Source organism: Aulonocara stuartgranti (assembly GCF_965226115.1).
Source record: "Aulonocara stuartgranti genome assembly, chromosome: 11".
NCBI classification, from domain to species: domain Eukaryota; kingdom Metazoa; phylum Chordata; class Actinopteri; order Cichliformes; family Cichlidae; genus Aulonocara; species Aulonocara stuartgranti.
The window spans coordinates 10,748,207-10,771,849 of NC_138947.1; the positions used below are offsets into that span (position 1 = coordinate 10,748,207).

The following is a 23,643-nucleotide window of genomic DNA, read 5'->3' on the forward strand; positions in this document are numbered from 1 at the left end:
CTCTTCTGCTATTTGCACATTCTTTACTGTAAATTCCTAAGTTAATTTGTACATTTTTGTAGTAACCTGAAAATTGTAAATATTGTAAAACTTTTCTTCTGTCATTTAATGGTCGGGCATTGTACAGCTACAAGCATTTCACCCCCATGTCATACTGTGTATGGTTGTGTGTGTGTGACAAATAAAATTTGAATTTGATGATGGAAAGAGAAATACTTTTGTTATCCCATACTTTCTTTTAATTCTTTTGGTACAGCAGTTGCAATGAATAATAATATTACTGATTATGATAGTATGCAGGAGATGATTCTGTGCCTGACAGATACTTTAAATTATTGAGGTTGATCGCAAGTGATATGAAAGATTTCCTTTATCTGTCCTTGTGCCATCAGAGCTGAATCAGCCTGTTAGAGAAAGTGATCTGCTGTCTTTGGAAGCCCGTTTCCGCCACAAAAAAAGTATCCATAACTCGAAGTTTTGGTAACTCAAAGTTTTGCGTTATCTTTCTTGAAATTTCAAGCTACTCTCTTGAAATTTCGACTTATTAACTCGAAATTTTGAGATAAGTAACGCAAAATTTTGACTCACTTTTCTCAAAATTTGGCCGAGCTAACTTCAAATTTTGAGTTAATAAGTCAAAATTTCGAGAAAATAAGTGGAAATTTTGAGAAAATAACTCAAAGATTTGAGAAAGATAACTCAAAATTTCAAGTTATCGATACTTATTTTTCTTCCTTTTTTAGTGGTGGAAATGGGCTTCCATAAAAAATTGCAGAGCGGTTTATTCAGTTTGCTGGTATCAGCTCCAATGCTGCTCCCGCAGCAGACTACACCAAAGTACACTGCACTCACAATACCTAAAAAGCAGATTTCATCTGATCTCTGTTTTGATTTGTTCTTCTTTTTTTTGTATTATCATTAGGCATAGCAGAAAATATTAACACACACACACACACACACACAATATAAAACTGTATATTGTGGGGGAAAAAACTCTAGATGAATGTAACTTTGGAGAAGATTGTAAATGTGTTAAGGATACAGGCTGGTTAATTAGCAAGTCAACTAATGGTTAGGCTCTGCTAGAACTTTGCCTGAGCATTCTCACGCCGGTACAGTAGACGGCAACATGCACCTTTGACTTCGGTTTGGACCGCGCCGCCTGAGGAAGAAGAAAAAAAGGCGCCGAAGAAGGCCACTTTCCCACTTTCGCGTTTCAGACCACACTCCATACCAGTTGGTGGCGGTAATGCACCATTCAGTTGTTTGTCAACTGGCAATAAAAATTTAAAAGGAGGAAGAAGAAGGCCATTTTCCCCTGAAACAGTGCCGTGAGAGCGACGTACCCGAGCTTTATTGTTCTCATTATCTCCACTGCTCTCGATATTTTAACGAGAGTCTTTGGTTGCCTTTTGTGTAAGTTCTGACGTTGGTTATGTGACAGTATGGTGGTAATATTAAAAAACGAAAACGTCGTCATTGCTACTGGCCGGGTTCGGGCGATAAACGAGCTAACGCTAAAGCTACAGGCCTAGCTGGGTACAAAGACGAGTGCAGCTCAGCTCGACATTTTGTTCTTGGTTTCAGCGGCAGAGGCGTTTGAAGTGCCAGAAACAACCTGGGGAACAATCCACGTTAGCTAATCTCAGCTGGCATACAAGGTTACGATGTGTGCAGGTTGCGTGTATTTTACGTGTATATTTTGTCAACGATGCGGCTAACGGGGGCATGTCCGATTCAGTATTGGCGACGTGGTTGTTATGTACTTGGAGCACTGAGCTTTTGATTAGGTGCACGTTGGAGACACATTTAAGTCATTTAGCAAGTTATTGTACATGTTGGGGGTTTCTCTCTACGTGGATGGCCAACCTGGAACAGTTAAGGCTCTGTCGTTGGTCGTGCCCCCCTCCCGTGATGCATGGGTGGTGATTTCTGGTTGACAGCAACTGTCAGTTTGCAAAGATTCTGAGATCTCCCTGCCGTGCATGAAGGCGACTCATCAAGATACCATGTTAGTTCGTTTTCTCATTGATATTGGTGGTAAAAGGTCCTGTAATTTTCACTTTGGGTTAATGATCTTGAACTGAGCAGTGACTTCAGCGTGCTCCTGCATAAGGACCATACAGGGAGTGCAGAATTATTAGGCAAATGAGTATTTTGTCCACATCATCCTCTTAATGCATGTTGTCTTACTCCAAGCCGTATAGGCTCGAAAAACTACTACCAATTAAGCATATTAGGTGATGTGCATCTCTGTAATGAGAAGGGGTGTGGTCTAATGACATCAACACCCTATATCAGGTGTGCATAATTATTAGGCAACGTCCTAGTGACGGACGGTTGACAGCCAGGAGATGGCAGTAATGCAACAGTTTTGGATGCAAGCTGCCGTTAAACTTGACTGAAGAAGAAGTAGGCAACGTCCTTTCCTTTGGCAAAATGGGTCAACAGAAGGACTTGACAGGCTCAGAAAAGTCAAAAATAGTGAGATATCTTGCAGAGGGATGCAGCAGTCTCAAAATTGCAAAGCTTCTGAAGCGTGATCATCGAACAATCACGCGTTTCATTCAAAATAGTCAACAGGGTCGCAAGAAGCGTGTGGAAAAACCAAGGCGCAAAATAACTGCCCATGAACTGAGAAAAGTCAAGCGTGCAGCTGCCAAGATGCCACTTGCCACCAGTTTGGCCATATTTCAGAGCTGCAACATCACTGGAGTGCCCAAAAGCACAAGGTGTGCAATACTCAGAGACATGGCCAAGGTAAGAAAGGCTGAAAGACGACCACCACTGAACAAGACACACAAGCTGAAACGTCAAGACTGGGCCAAGAAATATCTTGAGACTGATTTTTCTAAGGTTTTATGGACTGATGTAATGAGAGTGAGTCTTGATGGGCCAGATGGATGGGCCCATGGCTGGACTGGTAAAGGGCAGAGAGCTCCAGTCCGACTCAGACGCCAGCAAGGTGGAGGTGGAGTACTGGTTTGGGCTGGTATCATCAAAGATGAGCTTGTGGGGCCTTTTCGGGTTGAGGATGGAGTCAAGCTCAACTCCCAGTCCTACTGCCAGTTTCTGGAAGACACCTTCTTCGAGCAGTGGTACAGGAAGAAGTCTGCATCCTTCAAGAAAAACATGATTTTCATGCAGGACAATGCTCCATCACACGCGTCCAAGTACTCCACAGCGTGGCTGGCAAGAAAAGGTATAAAAGAAGAAAAACTAATGACATGGCCTCCTTGTTCACCTGATCTGAACCCCATTGAGAACCTGTGGTCCATCATCAAATGTGAGATTTACAAGGAGGGAAAACAGTACACCTCTCTGAACAGTGTCTGGGAGGCTGTGGTTGCTGCTGCACGCAATGTTGATGGTGAACAGATCAAAACACTGACAGAATCCATGGATGGCAGGCTTTTGAGTGTCCTTGCAAAGAAAGGTGGCTATATTGGTCACTGATTTGTTTTTGTTTTGTTTTTGAATGTCAGAAATGTATATTTGTGAATGTGGAGATGTTATATTGGTTTCACTGGTAAAAATAATTGAAATGGGTATATATTTGTTTTTTGTTAAGTTGCCTAATAATTATGCACAGTAATAGTCACCTGCACACACAGATATCCCCCTAAAATAGCTAAAACTAAAAACAAACTAAAAACTACTTCCAAGAACATTCAGCTTTGATATTAATGAGTTTTTTGGGTTCATTGAGAACATGGTTGTTGTTCAATAATAAAATTATTCCTCAAAAATACAACTTGCCTAATAATTCTGCACTCCCTGTATGAGCGACTGGCTCAAAGTCTTACTTATTTCCTTTACCTGATACAGCCATTGCTGCTATAAACTGCACGTTTTGGAATCATTGGGAGAAGCTGGATCAAGGCGGCAATGTAGTGAAGAAACCTTGAAGAAGAACAACATCCTGATTTCTTTGAGGTCTTTTTCTTTCCTGCTTTGCTTCATCAGAAACAACAGTCTAGCTCGACCTGTCCGACCAGCTTGAAAGCAGGAAATCTGAACTGGTAACACAAAAAAAGGAGTGAACAAAGGAGTGTGAATTTTCACCGTCTAATTAGGTTTGCTTGTAAGAAGATCCAAATTCATTTAATTATGAATTGAGGTGGACTTTGTGGTGGCTGAAGCATAAAACATTTTTTTAACTAGCTTTTTACGAGCAGTCAGTTATTAACTTCTGAAACATTGGAGTGTTTTGCACAGCTTTGAAGCTAAAATGTACATAATTGATACATTTGGGTATTGTAAGTAACGTCAAGTAAGGACTTCTTTGCCCAAAACAAATGAAAATGCTGCTTTGAGCTATGCCCACACTGGTATACTCCTAGCTCTAAAGCAATACTGAAGGGTTTCACGTGTTGTAAATGTGCAGCTTAATTAGGGCTGCTCGATTATGGCAAAAATGATAATCACGATTATTTTTTATTAATTGAGATCTCGATTATTTGACGATATTTATTTAACAATAACAATGTATTGAATAATGACTTTAAAGATTGTCATAAAATAGTGTGCAAATACGGATAACTGTGCAAATGTTTGCAATATAAAAAACAAATGAAAAATGTAAACATCTGTTCACTGAACTTTGCAGTGTTGCTCTGTGGTGCAGCTACGACACTGTAGCAAAGTTTACACACTATGTCTACTTGATCCACGTCTGACTCCGCGAACCCATAATGTTTCCACACCACTGAAGTTTTTTTTTACCTCTCTTTTAAACCAACAGCAGTCACTCTCCTCTCCAAATAACTTCTGCTTAGCTTTCCGAGCTTCCCTCGGGTCCTCTTAATCAGCGGTCCCCAACCCCCGGGCCTCGGACCGGTACCGGTCCGTTAGTCGTTTGGTACCGAGCCGCGAGAGTTGAGGCTCAGGTGTGAAATGTATAGTTTTCAGGGTTTTTATCGGTTTTCAGCGTTATTTTGTTATCGTTTTTATCGTTTACTCAGTTTTCCTTGGTCTTTTCACGTGTGTTATGAATAAATGTTCTTTTTTTCGGTACCGGTACTAGTTTTATTTTGTTGTATTTATCCGCGACACCTTAAAGGCCGGTCCATGAAAATATTGTCGGGCATAAACCGGTCCGTGGCGCAAAAAAGGTTGGGAACCGCTGCTCTCAGTGTTGCCAACTCCTCAGTGTAACTAACAGTGAAGTGTTCCAATGTTTTTCTTGTGTTTATATTTGTAAGTTTCCTTTAATTGTGGAACTTTGTTTTGTAATTGGTGGTAGCGGAAGTAACGTGCAGCACGGACTGAGTTTGTGGTGACACTAGAGCAGAGAAGCATGGCGCTCTGTGAGTTCAGCTGCATCGTCCTACTGCTTTAAACTGGACTTAAGTTTTAAAGAACACATAAGTTAAGTTAAGTTAAATTAAACCCAATTGTGGACTCACCGTTGAGAGGAGTAGCGGCTCGCGCGAAGAACGGACTTTCTCCCGTTTGGCTACAGCAGGCAATGAGGTGTGTTCAGGGTGCCTCTGTTAATTTCAGTTTCAATGAAAGTGCCATAAAAGGGCATTTATGTGTCTATACCTTTATTGTTTGGATTTACTGTGATAAGAGTTATTGTAAACATGTTGCTTATTGCAATCGTTTTCTTTGGGTAGTTCTCACGATGATGATGATGATGATGATGACAACGCTGAGTGATCTTGTCGCCGAACATTGAATAAATCATCTGTAAACAAGAACTTGTCCGCGTGGTGGCTAACGGGAGCTACAGTGAGAACTCATTGCCTGCTGTAGCCAAACGGGAGAAAGGAACATAAGTCATCTCTAGCGTGTCTACAAGGGTCCCCAAGCTCCTGCCAGAAGCCAAGAACGGGTTTGCTCATCCTAACAATTCAAAGAAAGGACATATTGATCTTCTCAAGTGTGCTGCAGAAAATTAACCTGAAGACCATTTGCAAGTTTGGATGCTTTAAAGTGTTAATAAGGGTGTCCTGAAGTGGCTTCATTGTAGCTGCAAGCAAGAAGGTTCAAGTTTACAATTGATCATGAGTTTGAAAAATATGTGTCTTTAAGGGTTGTTAGTGATTTCAGACATGTGTTTAAGGGTTATAAGAATAAGCTACTAAAGCAGTCCTGGATTTTATGCAAGGTTTTATTCAAAGGAAGTAACCAAGTTTGTTACAAGCTATAAGCAGTGTTATTTTATGTTATCAGACTCCTTTACTTAGCCTAACATGTCAGTCACAAATCTCTCTAAACTGAGTGACAATCCTGAGGCAGAGACTGTGACCAGGCCTCAGCAAAACCCTCCACTGTGCAGTTCTCCTCTGCAAAATACAGATGGTCCACAAGAAGTTCGAGTAACATCAGATGTTCATCCATCAACAAGTAAGTGTGCGCAACAAAAAATTCAAAACCCACCTCGTAAAAGCCAGAGGTCAAGAACCTTAACTGAAAAGGGAAGAGGAATGTTAAACCAAAGGATTAAGGAGTTGGAGCAAAGTTTTAAGATCAAGTACGAAAAGTGGAAGGTTCTAGCAAAGGATGCTAACCATTCAATTTCTGACAATTGTTCAGATGAAGAGCTGCAAGCAATAATAAACAACATTAATACTGCTTCCAGCGAACTAAACACAGCATATGAAAACTGGCGTCAGGTGGACATTCCTGATAACAATGCACGCCGCAGAATTGATACTTGCGAGGAGGTAACAAGAACTGTTATTAAGACTGCACAAAGACGTTTGAGAGGAAAGGCACCAGTCAAACCACAGTTTAATGTAGATGAATCTTTTTTAATGTCTGAGAAATCATATGGCGTCAGTAAGCACTCACAGGTTTCCAGTCAATACAAACAGTCACACGTTGCATCAAGAGTCGCTTCTAAGTCCTCCAGTGCGTCATCCATGAGCAGACAAGAAGCTGCTGCTAAAATGGCTGCAGCCCAAGCAACACTGGAAATCCTTCATGAACAACAGTGTCAGCAAGCAGAGCTTCTGCAGCTGGAGGCTGAAGATAAAAGACAGATTGCAGAACAAACAGCTGAAGCCTGCAGACGACGTTTAAGAATGGAGGAAGAAGAAGCACAGTTACAAGCAAAACTTGAGGTTGAAAATGCTGCCAGGCGAAAGCTTTTGGAAGACAAACGCAAGGAACTGGAACGATTGGAAGCACTCAAACAGTTAAGGGTGGCTAAGGCAACCATGCAAGTGTATGAGCAAGAGCAAGATGAAGATTCAGAAGAAGAAATTAAGCAGTTACTGCATGGATGTAAAACTGAAAGCCAAAGGGAAGGGGACCGATTTCAGCACACAAGTCACATACATAACTCACCAGAGTTACACTTACCACAACAAGCTGTTATACATCCACAGCATGATGGTGGCATCGCAGCACTTGCCATGTTATTAGCAGATTCTATTAGTGCCAGTCGTCTTCCTATGCCAGAGCCGACAACATTCAGTGGTGACCCGCTAAAATATAAGAACTGGAAGGCTGCCTTTCAAACTTTAATCGAAAGAAAAAACATACCAGCCTCTGAGAAAATCTACTATTTGTGCAAGTACGTTAGTGGACCAGCTAAGAAGGCTGTTGAAAACTATTTCCTGTTAGGCACTGAGGCTGCTTATAAGGCAGCATGGGAAGTATTAGATGAGAGATTTGGAAACTCCTTCCTTATTGCCAAAGCCTTCAGAGACAAACTCAGTGCATGGCCCAGAATTGGCTCCAAGGACAGTCTGGAACTTCAGGAATTTGTGGACTTTCTACGGAGCTGTGAAGCTGCGGAAAGCCAGATTAAAGGTCTAGAGGTTCTTAATGATTGCAATGAGAATCAAAAAATCCTCTCCAAGCTCCCCGATTGGTTGACATCAAGGTGGAATAGGAAAGTGTTGACGATAGAGGAGGAGACTGGCAGATTTCCAAGCTTTAGCCAGTTTGTGCAGTTTCTCATAAGGGAAGCCAGGATCGCATGCAATCCTGTGACTTCACTCCATGCCTTGAAACAGTGCGATGGAGAAAAGGTCAAGCCACAACGAAACCAGACTCCTGCAGCTAAAGTTCTAACAACAAACACTGATGAGAAGATTGCTGCCAGCAGTTGTCTGTTTTGTGAAAGACCAGGCCACAGTCTGTACAAATGTAGAAAATTTTTGGAACGACCAATATTGGAACGACACAGGTTTGTTCAAGATAATAAGCTATGCTTTGGTTGCTTAAAGCCTGGACATCACTCGAGAGACTGTAAGTACAGAAGCACTTGCAGTACATGCCAGAAAAGGCATCCAACTTGCTTACACGATGATCAAAGAGAACAAAAGACACGAAAGACTGAAGGAATAAGGCAGGAAGCTAGACACAGAGAACAAAGCAATGAACAGCTAGAAGAAAGAGAAGCTATAGCAATAAGTGAAGCAACATCCAACAGAGTTCAGCATGACAACACCAACATTCAGACATCTACAATCATTCCTGTGTGGGTTTCAATGATGAAAGAGCCTGACAGAGAAACACTTGTGTATGCTCTCCTTGATACGCAAAGTGACACAACTTTCATTCTTGAGGAGGCAGCAGATTCTCTAAATGCAAAGGGGGAACAGGTCAAGCTAAAGTTATCTACTATGGCCTCTACAAACAAAGTTGTAGCTTGCCAAAGGATCTCTGGGTTGCAAGTTAGAGGATTCAACTCAGAGAAGAAAATAACTCTTCCTACAACCTACACAAGAAAGTTCATTCCGGCGAACAGAGACCACATACCCACACCAGAGACAGCAATGGCATGGCCCCATCTTGAGCAGATTGCAGATAGGATTGCTCCTCGTCAAGGGTGTGATGTTGGTCTACTAATTGGCTACAACTGTTCTCAGGCACTTCTTCCTAGAGAGGTGGTGTGCGGTGAAGAAAATCAACCATTTGCACAGAGAACAGACTTGGGATGGAGCATTATTGGACATGGCAGCCCATACGTAGACTGTGGAGACACTATTGGAGTGAGTCATCAAGTCATCACAAGGCAAGTGACACCGGAACTTCAGCTTCCATCAAGTCCCAAACAGGAAGTTCACTATGTATGCAGAACACAGATCAAGGAAGTCATCTCATCTGACATAATTAAAGCGCTTGAATGTGACTTTAATGAGAGAGTTGCTGAGGACAATCACTTCTCTCAAGATGACCTCCAGTTTTTGTCGAAATTGAAACAAGGAATCAAACACAAAGAAGATGGTCATATTGAGATGCCTCTTCCATTTAAACGAGAAAGGCCGAGCTTGCCAGACAATATGGTGTGTGCTATCCATCGCCTTAAGCACCTAGAAAGGAAATTAAGGAGAAACAGCAGATATTACCAGGACTACAAAACCTTCATGGAAGAGACCATAGCGCGTGGAGATGCTGAGAAGATCCCCAAGGCTGATCTCCACAAACACCCAGTGTGGTACATCCCACACCATGGTGTTTATCACCCGCAAAAGCCTGGGAAAATCCGCATTGTTTTTGACTGTTCAGCCCGGTTTCAGGGGACATCTTTAAATGATCATCTATTGACTGGTCCAGAGCTGACAAATTCCCTTGTTGGTGTCTTGTGTCGGTTTCGCAAGGAAAAGGTTGCAATCATGTGTGACATAGAACGTATGTTCCACCAATTTCACGTGAGGGCAGAAGACCAAGATTACCTCCGCTTTCTCTGGTGGGAGAATGGAGATTTAGAAGCACAGCCAGCAGTCTATCGCATGAGAGTCCATTTGTTTGGAGCTGCTTCGTCTCCAGGCTGTGCTAATTATGGCCTCAAACATCTTGCTGCAATGGCAAGGGGGAATTTCAGCGAAGCATCCGTCCGCTTCATAGAAAGAAACTTTTATGTTGATGACGGTTTGACTAGTGTATCCACCGAAGCAAAGGGAATCCAGCTAGTGAATGAAGCAAGGGAGCTTTGCAACACTGGCAACTTAAGGTTGCATAAGTTCATTTCCAACAGTAAGCAGGTGTTGTCATCAATCCCAAAGGAAGAGTGTGCTGGAGGAGCCAACAACTTGGATATGGCTCTTCATGAACCACACATGGAGAGAGCCCTTGGTGTACAATGGTGTGTCACATCAGATGATTTCCAGTTTAGAGTGGTGGTGAAAGAAAAACCCATGAGCAGAAGAGGGGTATTGTCCACCGTGGCCTCGGTGTTTGATCCGCTTGGCTTTGTCGCACCTTTCATCCTTTTAGGAAAGAAAATCCTCCAGCAAATGTGTCTCGAGAGAGTTAGTTGGGATGATCCTCTTCCAGACCATCTGCTGCCCCAGTGGGAATCCTGGTTGAGAGGACTGCAAGATCTAGCAACCATAAAGGTACAACGATGCTACCTACCAGGAAGCTTTGGCAAAGTTGTGAAATACGAGCTGCATCATTTTTCAGATGCCAGTGCCTCAGGTTATGGAGAGTGCTCATACCTGAGAGTAATAAGCGCATCGGGAGAAGTGCACTGTTCCCTCGTGATGGGGAAAGCAAGGGTAGCTCCTTCAAAGGTAACAACTATACCAAGACTTGAGCTCTCTGCAGCAGTGGTGGCAGTGCGCACAAGTGACATGCTCCAGAGAGAGCTTGAAATGGAAGGCCTGCAGGAATACTTTTGGACTGATTCAAGGGTTGTCCTTGGCTACATCAACAATGATGCAAGGAGATTTCATGTTTTTGTAGCAAACCGTGTCCAACGTATCAAGCAGAGCACACATCCTGACCAATGGAACTACATTGCTTCAGAAGACAACCCCGCTGACCACTCTTCTAGGGGACAGACAGCAGAACAGCTCAAGGCATCTAACTGGTTTAGAGGTCCAAATTTTCTGTGGCAGCTAAACCTCCCAAGTAGTGTGTTCACAGTGGGAGAAATATCAGAAGATGACCCAGAGTTACGAAAGACTCATGTCCACAAAATTCACTCAAGGGAAGAGAGGTCACTGCTAGATCGTCTTGAAAGGTTTTCAGATTGGGCAAGAGCAGTACAAGCTGTAGCCATACTGAAACGCAGAGCAAGGGCAGCTAAAGGCCACAAACCAAGGTTTAGTGAACCCACCACTTTGCAGGAGCGTAAGGAGGCAGAAGTTTTTCTCATCAAACTGGTTCAAGCAACACACCTTGCTGAAACCATGAAGAGTCTCAAGCTTAATGGGCAAATCAAGGCAATTGACAAGGCAAATAAATTGCACAAATTAAACCCATTCCTTGATGAGCAGGGTGTACTCAGGGTTGGAGGGCGCTTAACAATGTCCAGTCTTCACCCCCATGTGAAACACCCAGCTATCCTTCCTAAAGGAAGCCATTTGGCAACACTGCTCATCAAGCATCATCATGAAAAGGTGCAGCACCAAGGTCGAGGTATGACTGTTAACGAGCTGCGAGCCAATGGTGTTTGGATTCTTGGATGCAGTAAGGCAGTCTCCTCTCATATTTACAACTGCACAAAATGCAGGAAGTTTAGACGGAACACTGAAGGACAAAGGATGGCGAACCTCCCACAAGAACGCACGGAGTTGTCTCCACCCTTCACATATTGTGGGATGGACTGCTTCGGGCCTATCTATGTCAAGGATGGCAGAAAGGAGCTTAAGCGTTATGGGCTTTTACTCACATGCATGTGCTCAAGAGCCATACATATTGAGATGCTTGAGGACTTAACAACTGATGCATTCATCAATGCCTTGCGTTCGTTTATTGCATTGCGTGGAAGTGTCAGGCAAATTCGATGTGATCAAGGCAGCAATTTCATTGGTGCAAGGCACGAGTTCGCTGAAGCCATGAAGGAGATGGATGGAGAGAACCTCAAGAAAATTGGATGTGAGTTTGTTATGAACACACCATCTGCAAGTCATAAAGGTGGGGTTTGGGAACGCCAAATACGCACCGTGCGTAGTGTTCTGGCATCCGTTCTCGACCAAGCAGTTAAAAGGCTCGACAGCAGTTCGTTAAGAACCTTCCTCTACGAAGTTATGGCAATTGTGAATAGCAGGCCATTAACATCAGAGCATTTGCACAATCCATCTGGTCCAGAACCCTTGACACCTAACCACATTCTGACAATGAAGTCAAGCATTATTCCCCCACCTCCTGGAAAGTTTATCAAGGAAGATGTGTACCTGCAAAAACGATGGCGCAGAGTACAGTTCCTAGCCAACAGCTTCTGGGAACGGTGGAAAAGGGAATATCTGTTGAATCTTCAGAGCAGACAAAAATGGAACAGAGCAAGACGAAATGCGAAAGTCAATGATATTGTGCTTCTCAAGGATGATTCTGCTCCACGTAGTCAATGGAAGATGGGAAGGATCATAGATGTCTATCTGGGACAGGATGGAAAGGTGAGAAGTGTGAGGTTGTTGATCAGTGACTCAACTCTAGATGCTAGAGGAAGGCGCACCACAAAACCAACCTATCTGGAGAGACCTATTCAAAAGACTGTAACTCTACTGGAGGCTAATTGAAGAGTCACTTTGCCAATCCACAAGTTCAATTAATGTTAAATGTGATTTCTTGTTATATCCATACATGTTACGTTTATGGGAAAATCACAGGTGATTTGGTGGGAGTGTAACTAACAGTGAAGTGTTCCAATGTTTTTCTTGTGTTTATATTTGTAAGTTTCCTTTAATTGTGGAACTTTGTTTTGTAATTGGTGGTAGCGGAAGTAACGTGCAGCACGGACTGAGTTTGTGGTGACACTAGAGCAGAGAAGCATGGCGCTCTGTGAGTTCAGCTGCATCGTCCTACTGCTTTAAACTGGACTTAAGTTTTAAAGAACACATAAGTTAAGTTAAGTTAAATTAAACCCAATTGTGGACTCACCGTTGAGAGGAGTAGCGGCTCGCGCGAAGAACGGACTTTCTCCCGTTTGGCTACAGCAGGCAATGAGGTGTGTTCAGGGTGCCTCTGTTAATTTCAGTTTCAATGAAAGTGCCATAAAAGGGCATTTATGTGTCTATACCTTTATTGTTTGGATTTACTGTGATAAGAGTTATTGTAAACATGTTGCTTATTGCAATCGTTTTCTTTGGGTAGTTCTCACGATGATGATGATGATGATGATGACAACGCTGAGTGATCTTGTCGCCGAACATTGAATAAATCATCTGTAAACAAGAACTTGTCCGCGTGGTGGCTAACGGGAGCTACACTCAGTAAGTAAAATCGCTATTGGTTGTCCTAAAAGTCGCTAGAAGTCGCCAAATGACGTCATCGCTTAATTTGTAGAATTGGTCATGCTAATGTAATTGTAACCTACGTTGTTGGAGAGAGAAATAACATCGTGGAAGAGACATAAAGTGAGTAAAAAACGTCCTAAATGCAGTTAGAATTTATTTAGAACTACAAATTAAATTTCTTTTAACAACTATTGTTTTTAATGTCACAGTTCCAACCCTGCTCCTTTATCCGGGCCTGGACTGGCAAAAGTGACCCGAAATTGGCGCTCTGGTGGAGTTACTTTGTGTGTGAGAGTGTTTGTTTATAAGTAGTTTTAAACTTTGTGATCCACAAAACAGCATAACAGTAAAAGAAGAATTGACTGCGTTACAGTCAGTGCGGGAGCAGCGGCTTCACTCATGCGCGATTCATTTGTCCTTTGGACGCATGGGTGTGAACATCTCCTGCCCTGATAACAGCGGGGGAGGACTATCCTCCGCCTGGGAGAGCTTTGGCACGGGTGAGGTGCCCACGGCAGCACCCGCTGCTTGTTGAGAGTAAGAGCGATGCGCGTTTTCACGTCAAAAAGTCGTCATAAATAAGTCTCCAATAATACCAGAAAAGTCGCCAGATTTGTCGCTAGTCGCTTTTTAGAAAAAAAGTCGCTAAGGGGGTCTGAAAACTCGCTAAATATAGCGACAAAGTCGCTAAATTGGCAACACTGGCTGCTCTTAATTGTTGTGACACGTGTTAGAAATGCAGAGAGGTGCGCTGGATTCGCCACACGGAGCAGCGCGAGAGTAAAGCACGAGGGAGGGGCTAATAATCGGCTCAGTCATTTTTAATGATCGTTGAAAGCCCAGATCGTAATCTGATTAAAATTCGATTAATTGAGCAGCCCTAAGCTTAATGTTCTTGTGAAGTCTGAGACTGATTTGGAGCAGCGTTTGATCATGTCTGGAACAGATGGAGCAAAGGTTAACGGTTGGAGATGTTATCTGCTGTTAAGCGTGATCTTGTCATTTTTTTCTGTAAGATGACAGTGCCAGATGAAGAACTACTCCCTACCCCCCCACCAAGCGCAGATTTCACAGCTGGATTTATGACTGGTCATCGAGGCTGTTCTGCAGTTGATCACTTGGCTAAATAAGTGGACATTATTTATAAACTTGAAAGTGGACTCACTATATTGAGGATTTTTCTTCTTTGGGAGGTGGTTTCATTTTCAGCTTGGCATCTTTCAGAACTAATCTTGCTCGGTTATTGAAACCAGTATGGTTTTATTTTTATTTTTTCCCCCCTCATTTGCTGGTGAACACTGTGCCACCGATGTTTTTTGTTTGTTTGTTTGGGTTTTTGGTGAAGTAAATTTGGTGGGAACTTGAGTCAAATATTTTAAATAGTGAGCAGAATTTTAGTTTTAATATGGTCTGTGTTTTAGTTCCTTAATTTTGCTGCGATTTCAACGTAAAGGCCTTTAGTTTTGTGCTTTGAAGCTTGGCTCTTTAGAATGTGAGGTGGATTTGTGATTAACCTCTGCAGTTCTTATTAGGCAGTCTTGTGTGTGTTTTTTTTAAAAATTGACCGTTTTGGGTATTGGTGTAAATGGTGTATCTGCCCCTGAGAGTGCATTGCTTTTCAGATTCCATGGTGGTACAGTGAAATGCCGGGAAATTGGCACAGAGCTACAGATGCTCTGTTGGCAATAATATTATTCTATATCCTTCTGTCTACAGGTGCTGTTGTTTGTGCTTCAGCATGGCGGTCGTCATCCGTTTACAGGGCCTGAGAGTCACAGCGGGTTCTGAGGATATTCGCAGGTTCTTCACTGGCCTCAAAATTCCTGATGGAGGGGTGCATATAATTGGTGGGGAGCGAGACGAGGCTTTCATTATCTTTGCTTCAGATGAAGATGCAAGAAGAGCCATGATACATTCAGGTGGTGTCATTAGAGGCTCACCTGTTACATTCCTGTTAAGTAGTAAAGCAGAGTTTCAGAATATGCTCGAAAGAACAACAAAAATTGTGGAGAGGGATCAGAAAAGGCGGCTTGAAGATGACATTGGACATCCTCGCAGATCTATGGAGCCAGAGATGGGCAGGAGATCAGCCAGCAGATCGGGTGACAGTCCTCCACCCCTGCTCCAGAGGGCCCCACTGAAAAGGAAATTTGTGATTTTTTTTGGTGGTTTAGTTGTTGATGAAGTTGTTTTAGTAAAAAATCGCCAAGGATTAAACAATGGAACAGGTTTTGTCAAATTTGCAACAAGAGAGGATGCAATGGAAGGGTTGAAGAGAGATCGGGAATACATTGGCGCAAGGTATATTGAGATCTCCACGACAACATTGAATGATTGGCATCGGGTTACTGGTAGAATGCCAACAGCTGTAATAGGTGGCAGTTTCCAAAGGGGGAGATCACCCATTCCCGATCAGAGGGATCCACAGCACCGTGTAAGGTCACGATCACCTGTGGCTCAGAGGCACATTGCTCCTTCAGAAGGGGAGTACTGTGTTTTGTTGGAAAATCTGTCATTTGCAGCGGAAAAAGAACATATAAAACGTCTTTTTCATAATGCGAAACTTGGGGATGACCAGATCCTGCACTTGATTGACTCTGACGGGAAACAAAAAAGATCTGCACTGGTGCTGTTCAAGAGTTTGCGTGACTATTGTGAAGCTTTAGCTCATGAAAAAAGACAGTTTTTCAATCGACTAGTGCATACCCGTCCAGTTTCGAGGGAGAACATGATTGCCCTTCTGAAACCTCAAGGTACCACTGTCCGGCCTTCTGGAAACTCTGAAAGGTTTCGGGAGGGGCCTGCATCTTACTCCAGTGATCCTTATGACTCAGAGAAGATATGTGTGTTTGTGCGAAACCTGCCATTCGATGTACGAAAAGTTGAGATCATCGACTTCTTCCTTGGGTTTAATATCACAGAGGACAATGTGTGTGTGCTGCAGGACCGAGAAGGTGCTGGGGTTGGACAAGCTATGGTGGTCTTTGGATCTGAGACGGAGGCTATGAGGGCACTCATTCTCGATGGACGACGGTTTCTTGGGTCAAAAGTCATACTAAAATGCATTACACGTTCTGAGATGCAGGAGTTGGGTGTTGATCCACCAGTGGTGCAAGAGCCACTGCTGAGAGGGGAGCAGTACTCGGGCAAGAGCAGCGAAGCATCTTATCTCACTGGTGACACTTCATATCCTGACTTCAGGGTTCCTCGTGATGGGGGTATACCAGTAACTAATGCACAGGATAGCATCCATGGAAGTATTGATTATGAGTCTCGTGCAGCGCGGTCTCGTTCTCCAGAAGACCGGGGCAATGGAGTTCGTGGCAGTTTTCGCTCCCCTGTGGAGCCTTTTGACGCTCCCACCTGTGTTCAGTTACTCAACCTACCTTTCCAAATCAGAAGTGAAGAAATCTACGATTTTTGTTACGGGTATCGTATAATACCTGGATCTGTGTCACTGCAGTATGACCAGAGTGGAAAACCTAAAGGCTCTGCTACTTTGGTATTTGAGTCTCGTCGAGAGGCTTTAACGGCAGTTGAAGAACTAGGTGGGAGACCAATAGGGCAGAGAAAAATAAAGCTACTCCTTGTGTGAAAGTAAAATTGCTTTTCATTGCACTTAAAATTCCAGGTGTAATTGGAAATGTAAACAATGTTGATTTGAAAAACCACTGCCTTGTTGTTGTTTTTTTCATTTTTTTTCGTTTTTTTTTATTTTATGTAGGGTGGGGAAAAGGAGGGTGTTGGGGGCTGTTGATATGGGGTGGCTTTATGATTCTAACTATAAAGTTAGCTTGCATGTATTTAATTTAGCCTTGTTTTATCTGCTAAAAGCAATACTCTATTTCAATTTTTGATTGAACTTGTTATAGTGTGTATTCCATTTCATCTTACTGTCTTTTTGTCATTTTAAAATAAAAATGGATGCTTTTGAATTGTTAACATTAAATTAGGATCTGCAGGATACAGATAAATAATAAATAAAAAATATTTCGGGTTCAGTGATGTATTTTTTTTTCTCCCCTCAAAGACCTGTTATGATATTCTGCATTTTATTGATTTTATTTTTTTGTAGACAGCCTTCAAAGAACAAAACCTTAAATACGACCACCGTTTAAATGGTCACTACTCATCTGTAGTGGTGAATATGGTGTACTGACAGGTTTGAAATAATAACTATAGAGGCCTGTCTAAAACTATTGCTTGCTCCGCTACTGCTGCGCCCTAGCTTCAGCATGGGTGAATGGTGGTACGACCGAGCCAGAATGCGCTCACATAGTTAGCGAAGAGTTGTGGGAGAGCTCTAAAACACAAATGATAGCGAATGCAGCGCCTTGGGAAGTGTTTAAAATGACAAGACTAACAGTCTGATCCCCCAACGAAGTCTTTTGAGCATGTGTTTTAGCCACTTTTTATTTGTATCAGCCACTAATCGAGTGCCTCTGTTTCTGAGGCTTCTCTGTTCAGCATCACATGATATGGGTGCACAGCTGGCGCGAACCCCGGAGCGCACTGCGGCTCCTACGAGTCAAACAACCAGTTAAAATTTCAAAAAGGCAGGCCTTGTTAGAGAGCATCACACAGTGGTTAAAATCTCAATAACAGAGACCTTGGTCCTTTGATAAACATATTTCATGCTTCATTTATTTGATGTTGTTTATCATAGTCTATTATTTGATTGATTACTTTTTGTTCTGCCTATTCAGTTTTTTTGTCATCCACTGGAACAATTTGAACTGCACTAATGTGATGATGGAAAGAGAAATACTTTTGTTATCCCATACTTTCTTTTAATTCTTTTGGTACAGCAGTTGCAATGAATAATAATATTACTGATGATGATAATATGCAGGAGATGATTCTGTGCCTGACAGATACTTTAAATTATTGAGGTTGATCACAAGTGATATGAAAGATTTCCTTTATCTGTCCTTGTGCCATCAGAGCTGAATCAGCCTGTTAGAGAAAGTGATCTGCTGTCTTTGGAAGCCCGTTTCCGCCACAAAAAAAGTATCCATAACTCAAAGTTTCACGTTATCTTTCTTGAAATTTCGACTTATGGACTCAAAATTTTGAGATAAGTAACGCAAAATTTTGACTCACTTTTCTCAAAATTTGGCAGAGCTAACTTGAAATTTTGAGTTCATAAGTCAAAATTTTGAGAAAATAACTCAAAGATTTGAGAAAGATAACTCGAAATTTCAAGTTATGGATACTTATTTTTCTTCCTTTTTTAGTGGTGGAAATGGGCTTCCATAAAAAATTGCAGAGCGGTTTAATCAGTTTGCTGGTATCAGCTCCAATGCTGCTCCCGCAGCAGACTACACCAAAGTACACTGCACTCACAATACCTAAAGGGCAGATTTCATCTGATTGCCGGATCTCTGTTTTGATTTGTTCTTCTTTTTTTTGTATTATCATTAGGCATAGCAGAAAATATTAACACACACACACACACACACACACACACACACACACACACACACACACACACAGACAATATAAAACTGTATATTGTGGGGGAAAAAACTCTAGATGAATGTAACTTTGGAGAAGATTGTAAATGTGTTAAGGATACAGGCTGGTTAATTAGCAAGTCAACTAATGGTTAGGCTCTGCTAGAACTTTGCCTGAGCATTCTCACGCCGGTACAGTAGACGGCAACATGCACCTTTGACTTCAGTTTGGACCGCGCCGCCTGAGGAAGAAGAAAAAAAGGCGCCGAAGAAGGCCACTTTCCCACTTTCGCGTTTCAGACCACACTCCATACCAGTTGGTGGCGGTAATGCACCATTCAGTTGTTTGTCAACTGGCAATAAAAATTTAAAAGGAGGAAGAAGAAGGCCATTTTCCCCTGAAACAGTGCCGTGAGAGCGACGTACCCGAGCTTTATTGTTCTCATTATCTCCACTGCTCTCGATATTTTAACGAGAGTCTTTGGTTGCCTTTTGTGTAAGTTCTGACGTTGGTTATGTGACAGTATGGTGGTAATATTAAAAAACGAAAACGTCGTCATTGCTACTGGCCGGGTTCGGGCGATAAACGAGCTAACGCTAAAGCTACAGGCCTAGCTGGGTACAAAGACGAGTGCAGCTCAGCTCGACATTTTGTTCTTGGTTTCAGCGGCAGAGGCGTTTGAAGTGCCAGAAACAACCTGGGGAACAATCCACGTTAGCTAATCTCAGCTGGCATACAAGGTTACGATGTGTGCAGGTTGCGTGTATTTTACGTGTATATTTTGTCAACGATGCGGCTAACGGGGGCATGTCCGATTCAGTATTGGCGACGTGGTTGTTATGTACTTGGAGCACTGAGCTTTTGATTAGGTGCACGTTGGAGACACATTTAAGTCATTTAGCAAGTTATTGTACATGTTGGGGGTTTCTCTCTACGTGGATGGCCAACCTGGAACAGTTAAGGCTCTGTCGTTGGTCGTGCCCCCCTCCCGTGATGCATGGGTGGTGATTTCTGGTTGACAGCAACTGTCAGTTTGCAAAGATTCTGAGATCTCCCTGCCGTGCATGAAGGCGACTCATCAAGATACCATGTTAGTTCGTTTTCTCATTGATATTGGTGGTAAAAGGTCCTGTAATTTTCACTTTGGGTTAATGATCTTGAACTGAGCAGTGACTTCAGCGTACTGCTGCATAAGGACCATATGAGTGACTGGCTACTTATTTCCTTTACCTGATACAGCCATTGCTGCTATAAACTGCACGTTTTGGAATCATTGGGAGAAGCTGGATCAAGGCGGCAATGTAGTGAAGAAACCTTGAAGAAGAACAACATCCTGATTTCTTTGGGTTTTTTTTTTCCTGCTTTGATTCATCAGAAACAACAGTCTAGCTCGACCTGTCTGACCAGCTTGAAAGCAGGAAATCTGAACTGGTAACACAAAAAAGGAGTGAACAAAGGAGTGTGAATTTTCACCATCTAATTAGGTTTGCTTATAAGAAGATCCAAATTCATTTAATTATAATTATGAATTGAGGTGGACTTTGTGGTGGCTGAAGCATAAAACATTTTTTTTTAACTAGCTTTTTACGAGCAGTCAACTATTAACTTCTGAAACATTGGAGTGTTTTGCACAGCTTTGAAGCTAAAATGTACATAATTGATACATTTGGGTATTGTAAGTAACGTCAAGTAAGGACTTCTTTGCCCAAAACAAATGAACATGCTGCTTTGAGCTATGACCACACTGGTATACTCCTAGCTCTAAAGCAATACTGAAGGGTTTCACGTGTTGTAAATGTGCAGCTTAATGTTCTTGTGAAGTCTGAGACTGATTTGGAGCAGCGTTTGATCATGTCTGGAACAGATGGAGCAAAGGTTAACGGTTGGAGATGTTATCTGCTGTTAAGCGTGATCTTGTCATTTTTTTCTGTAAGATGACAGTGCCAGATGAAGAACTACTCCCTACCCCCCCACCAAGCGCAGATTTCACAGCTGGATTTATGACTGGTCATCGAGGCTGTTCTGCAGTTGATCACTTGGCTAAATAAGTGGACATTATTTATAAACTTGAAAGTGGACTCACTATATTGAGGATTTTTCTTCTTTGGGAGGTGGTTTCATTTTCAGCTTGGCATCTTTCAGAACTAATCTTGCTCGGTTATTGAAACCAGTATGGTTTTATTTTTATTTTTTCCCCCCTCATTTGCTGGTGAACACTGTGCCACCGATGTTTTTTGTTTGTTTGTTTGGGTTTTTGGTGAAGTAAATTTGGTGGGAACTTGAGTCAAATATTTTAAATAGTGAGCAGAATTTTAGTTTTAATATGGTCTGTGTTTTAGTTCCTTAATTTTGCTGCGATTTCAACGTAAAGGCCTTTAGTTTTGTGCTTTGAAGCTTGGCTCTTTAGAATGTGAGGTGGATTTGTGATTAACCTCTGCAGTTCTTATTAGGCAGTCTTGTGTGTGTTTTTTTTAAAAATTGACCGTTTTGGGTATTGGTGTAAATGGTGTATCTGCCCCTGAGAGTGCATTGCTTTTCAGATTCCATGGTGGTACAGTGAAATGCCGGGAAATTGGCACAGAGCTACAGATGCTCTGTTGGCAATAATATTATTCTATATCCTTCTGTCTACAGGTGCTGTTGTTTGTGCTTCAGCATGGCGGTCGTCATCCGTTTACAGGGCCTGAGAGTCACAGCGGGTTCTGAGGATATTCGCAGGTTCTTCACTGGCCTCAAAATTCCTGATGGAGGGGTGCATATAATTGGTGGGGAGCGAGACGAGGCTTTCATTATCTTTGCTTCAGATGAAGATGCAAGAAGAGCCATGATACGTTCAGGTGGTGTCATTAGAGGCTCACCTGTTACATTGCTTTTAAGTAGTAAAGCAGAGATGCAGAATATGCTCGACAGAACAACAAAAATTGTGGAGAGGGATCAGAAAAGGCGGCTTGAAGATGACATTGGACATCCTCGCAGATCTATGGAGCCAGAGATGGGCAGGAGATCAGCCAGCAGATCGGGTGACAGTCCTCCACCCCTGCTCCAGAGGGCCCCAAACACAGATGATGTGTTTTTGTTTCTAAAAGGTCTGCCTTTCTCTGTCACTGAAAAGGAAATTTGTGACTTTTTTGGTGGTTTAGTTGTTGATGAAGTTGTTTTAGTAAAAAATCGCCAAGGATTAAACAATGGAACAGGTTTTGTCAAATTTGCAACAAGAGAGGATGCAATGGAAGGGTTGAAGAGAGATCGGGAATACATTGGCGCAAGGTATATTGAGATCTCCACGACAACATTGAATGATTGGCATCGGGTTACTGGTAGAATGCCAACAGCTGTCATAGGTGGCAGTTTCCAAAGGGGGAGATCACCCATTCCTGATCAGAGGGATCCACAGCACCGTGTAAGGTCACGATCACCTGTGGCTCAGAGGCACATTGCTCCTTCAGAAGGGGAGTACTGTGTTTTGTTGGAAAATCTGTCATTTGCAGTGGAAAAAGAACATATAAAACGTCTCTTTCATAATGCGAAACTTGGGGATGACCAGATCCTGCACTTGATTGACTCTGACGGGAAACAAAAAAGATCTGCACTGGTGCTGTTCAAGAGTTTGCGTGACTATTGTGAAGCTTTAGCTCATGAAAAAAGACAGTTTTTCAATCGACTAGTGCATACCCGTCCAGTTTCGAGGGAGAACATGATTGCCCTTCTGAAACCTCAAGGTACCACTGTCCGGCCTTCTGGAAACTCTGAAAGGTTTCGGGAGGGGCCTGCATCTTACTCCAGTGATCCTTATGACTCAGAGAAGATATGTGTGTTTGTGCGAAACCTGCCATTCGATGTACGAAAAGTTGAGATCATCGACTTCTTCCTTGGGTTTAATATCACAGAGGACAATGTGTGTGTGCTGCAGGACCGAGAAGGTGCTGGGGTTGGACAAGCTATGGTGGTCTTTGGATCTGAGACGGAGGCTATGAGGGCACTCATTCTCGATGGACGACGGTTTCTTGGGTCAAAAGTCATACTAAAATGCATTACACGTTCTGAGATGCAGGAGTTGGGTGTTGATCCACCAGTGGTGCAAGAGCCACTGCTGAGAGGGGAGCAGTACTCGGGCAAGAGCAGCGAAACATCTTATCTCACTGGTGATACTTCATATCCTGACTTCAGGGTTCCTCGTGATGGGGGTATACCAGTAACTAATGCACAGGATAGCATCCATGGAAGTATTGATTATGAGTCTCGTGCAGCGCGGTCTCGTTCTCCAGAAGACCGGGGCAATGGAGTTCGTGGCAGTTTTCGCTCCCCTGTGGAGCCTTTTGACGCTCCCACCTGTGTTCAGTTACTCAACCTACCTTTCCAAATCAGAAGTGAAGAAATCTACGATTTTTGTTACGGGTATCGTATAATACCTGGATCTGTGTCACTGCAGTATGACCAGAGTGGAAAACCTAAAGGCTCTGCTACTTTGGTATTTGAGTCTCGTCGAGAGGCTTTAACGGCAGTTGAAGAACTAGGTGGGAGACCAATAGGGCAGAGAAAAATAAAGCTACTCCTTGTGTGAAAGTAAAATTGCTTTTCATTGCACTTAAAATTCCAGGTGTAATTGGAAATGTAAACAATGTTGATTTGAAAAACCACTGCCTTGTTTTTTTCATTTTTTTTCGTTTTTTTTTTAATTTTTTTTTTATGTAGGGTGGGGAAAAGGAGGGTGTTGGGGGCTGTTGATATGGGGTGGTGTTATGATTCTAACTATAAAGTTAGCTTGCATGTATTTAATTTAGCCTTGTTTTATCTGCTAAAAGCAATACTCTATTTCAATTTTTGATTGAACTTGTTATAGTGTGTATTCCATTTCATCTTACTGTCTTTTTGTCATTTTAAAATAAAAATGGATGCTTTTGAATTGTTAACATTAAATTAGGATCTGCTGATCAAGCTTGTCTATACAGGATACAGATAAATAATAAATAAAAAATATTTCGAGTTCAGTGATGTATTTTTTTTTTCTCCCCTCAAAGACCCGTTATGATATTCTGCATTT

General features: G+C 42.4%; 2 protein-coding genes across 5 annotated transcripts; both read left to right on the plus strand.

Moving 5' to 3' along the window:
• Positions 1 to 1,138: 1,138 nt before the first annotated feature.
• Positions 1,139 to 17,138, plus strand: LOC309716686 (RNA-binding protein 12B-like). 3 transcript variants are annotated; one of them, XM_082550629.1, is made up of 3 exons: positions 13,139 to 13,265; positions 13,355 to 13,433; positions 14,862 to 17,138. In XM_082550629.1, the coding sequence occupies exon 3, from the start codon at positions 14,884 to 14,886 to the stop codon at positions 16,738 to 16,740; it is 1,857 nt and encodes a 618-aa protein (XP_082406755.1). In that variant the 5' UTR covers positions 13,139 to 13,265; positions 13,355 to 13,433; positions 14,862 to 14,883; the 3' UTR covers positions 16,741 to 17,138. The 3 variants fall into 3 exon arrangements, with proteins under 3 accessions (XP_082406754.1, XP_082406755.1, XP_082406756.1); XM_082550628.1 differs by lacking the exons at positions 13,139 to 13,265; positions 13,355 to 13,433 and adding an exon at positions 1,139 to 1,416; XM_082550630.1 differs by lacking the exons at positions 13,139 to 13,265; positions 13,355 to 13,433 and adding an exon at positions 13,447 to 13,682.
• Positions 17,139 to 18,864: 1,726 nt separating this feature from the next.
• On the plus strand, positions 18,865 to 23,590 carry LOC309716746 (RNA-binding protein 12B-like). Of its 2 annotated transcripts, none has more exons than XM_082550744.1 (2): positions 18,865 to 19,342; positions 21,237 to 23,590. In XM_082550744.1, exon 2 carries the CDS (start codon positions 21,259 to 21,261, stop codon positions 23,161 to 23,163), a length of 1,905 nt encoding a protein of 634 aa, XP_082406870.1. In that variant the 5' UTR covers positions 18,865 to 19,342; positions 21,237 to 21,258; the 3' UTR covers positions 23,164 to 23,590. The 2 variants fall into 2 exon arrangements, with proteins under 2 accessions (XP_082406870.1, XP_082406869.1); XM_082550743.1 differs by having other exon boundaries at positions 18,868 to 19,097.
• Positions 23,591 to 23,643: the final 53 nt, after the last annotated feature.

Coding starts and splice junctions, on each gene's coding strand:
- LOC309716746 (XM_082550744.1), top strand. CDS start 21,259: ATGGCGGTCGTCATCCGTTTACAGGGCCTGAGAGTCACAGCGGGTTCT.
- LOC309716686 (XM_082550628.1), top strand. CDS start 14,884: ATGGCGGTCGTCATCCGTTTACAGGGCCTGAGAGTCACAGCGGGTTCT.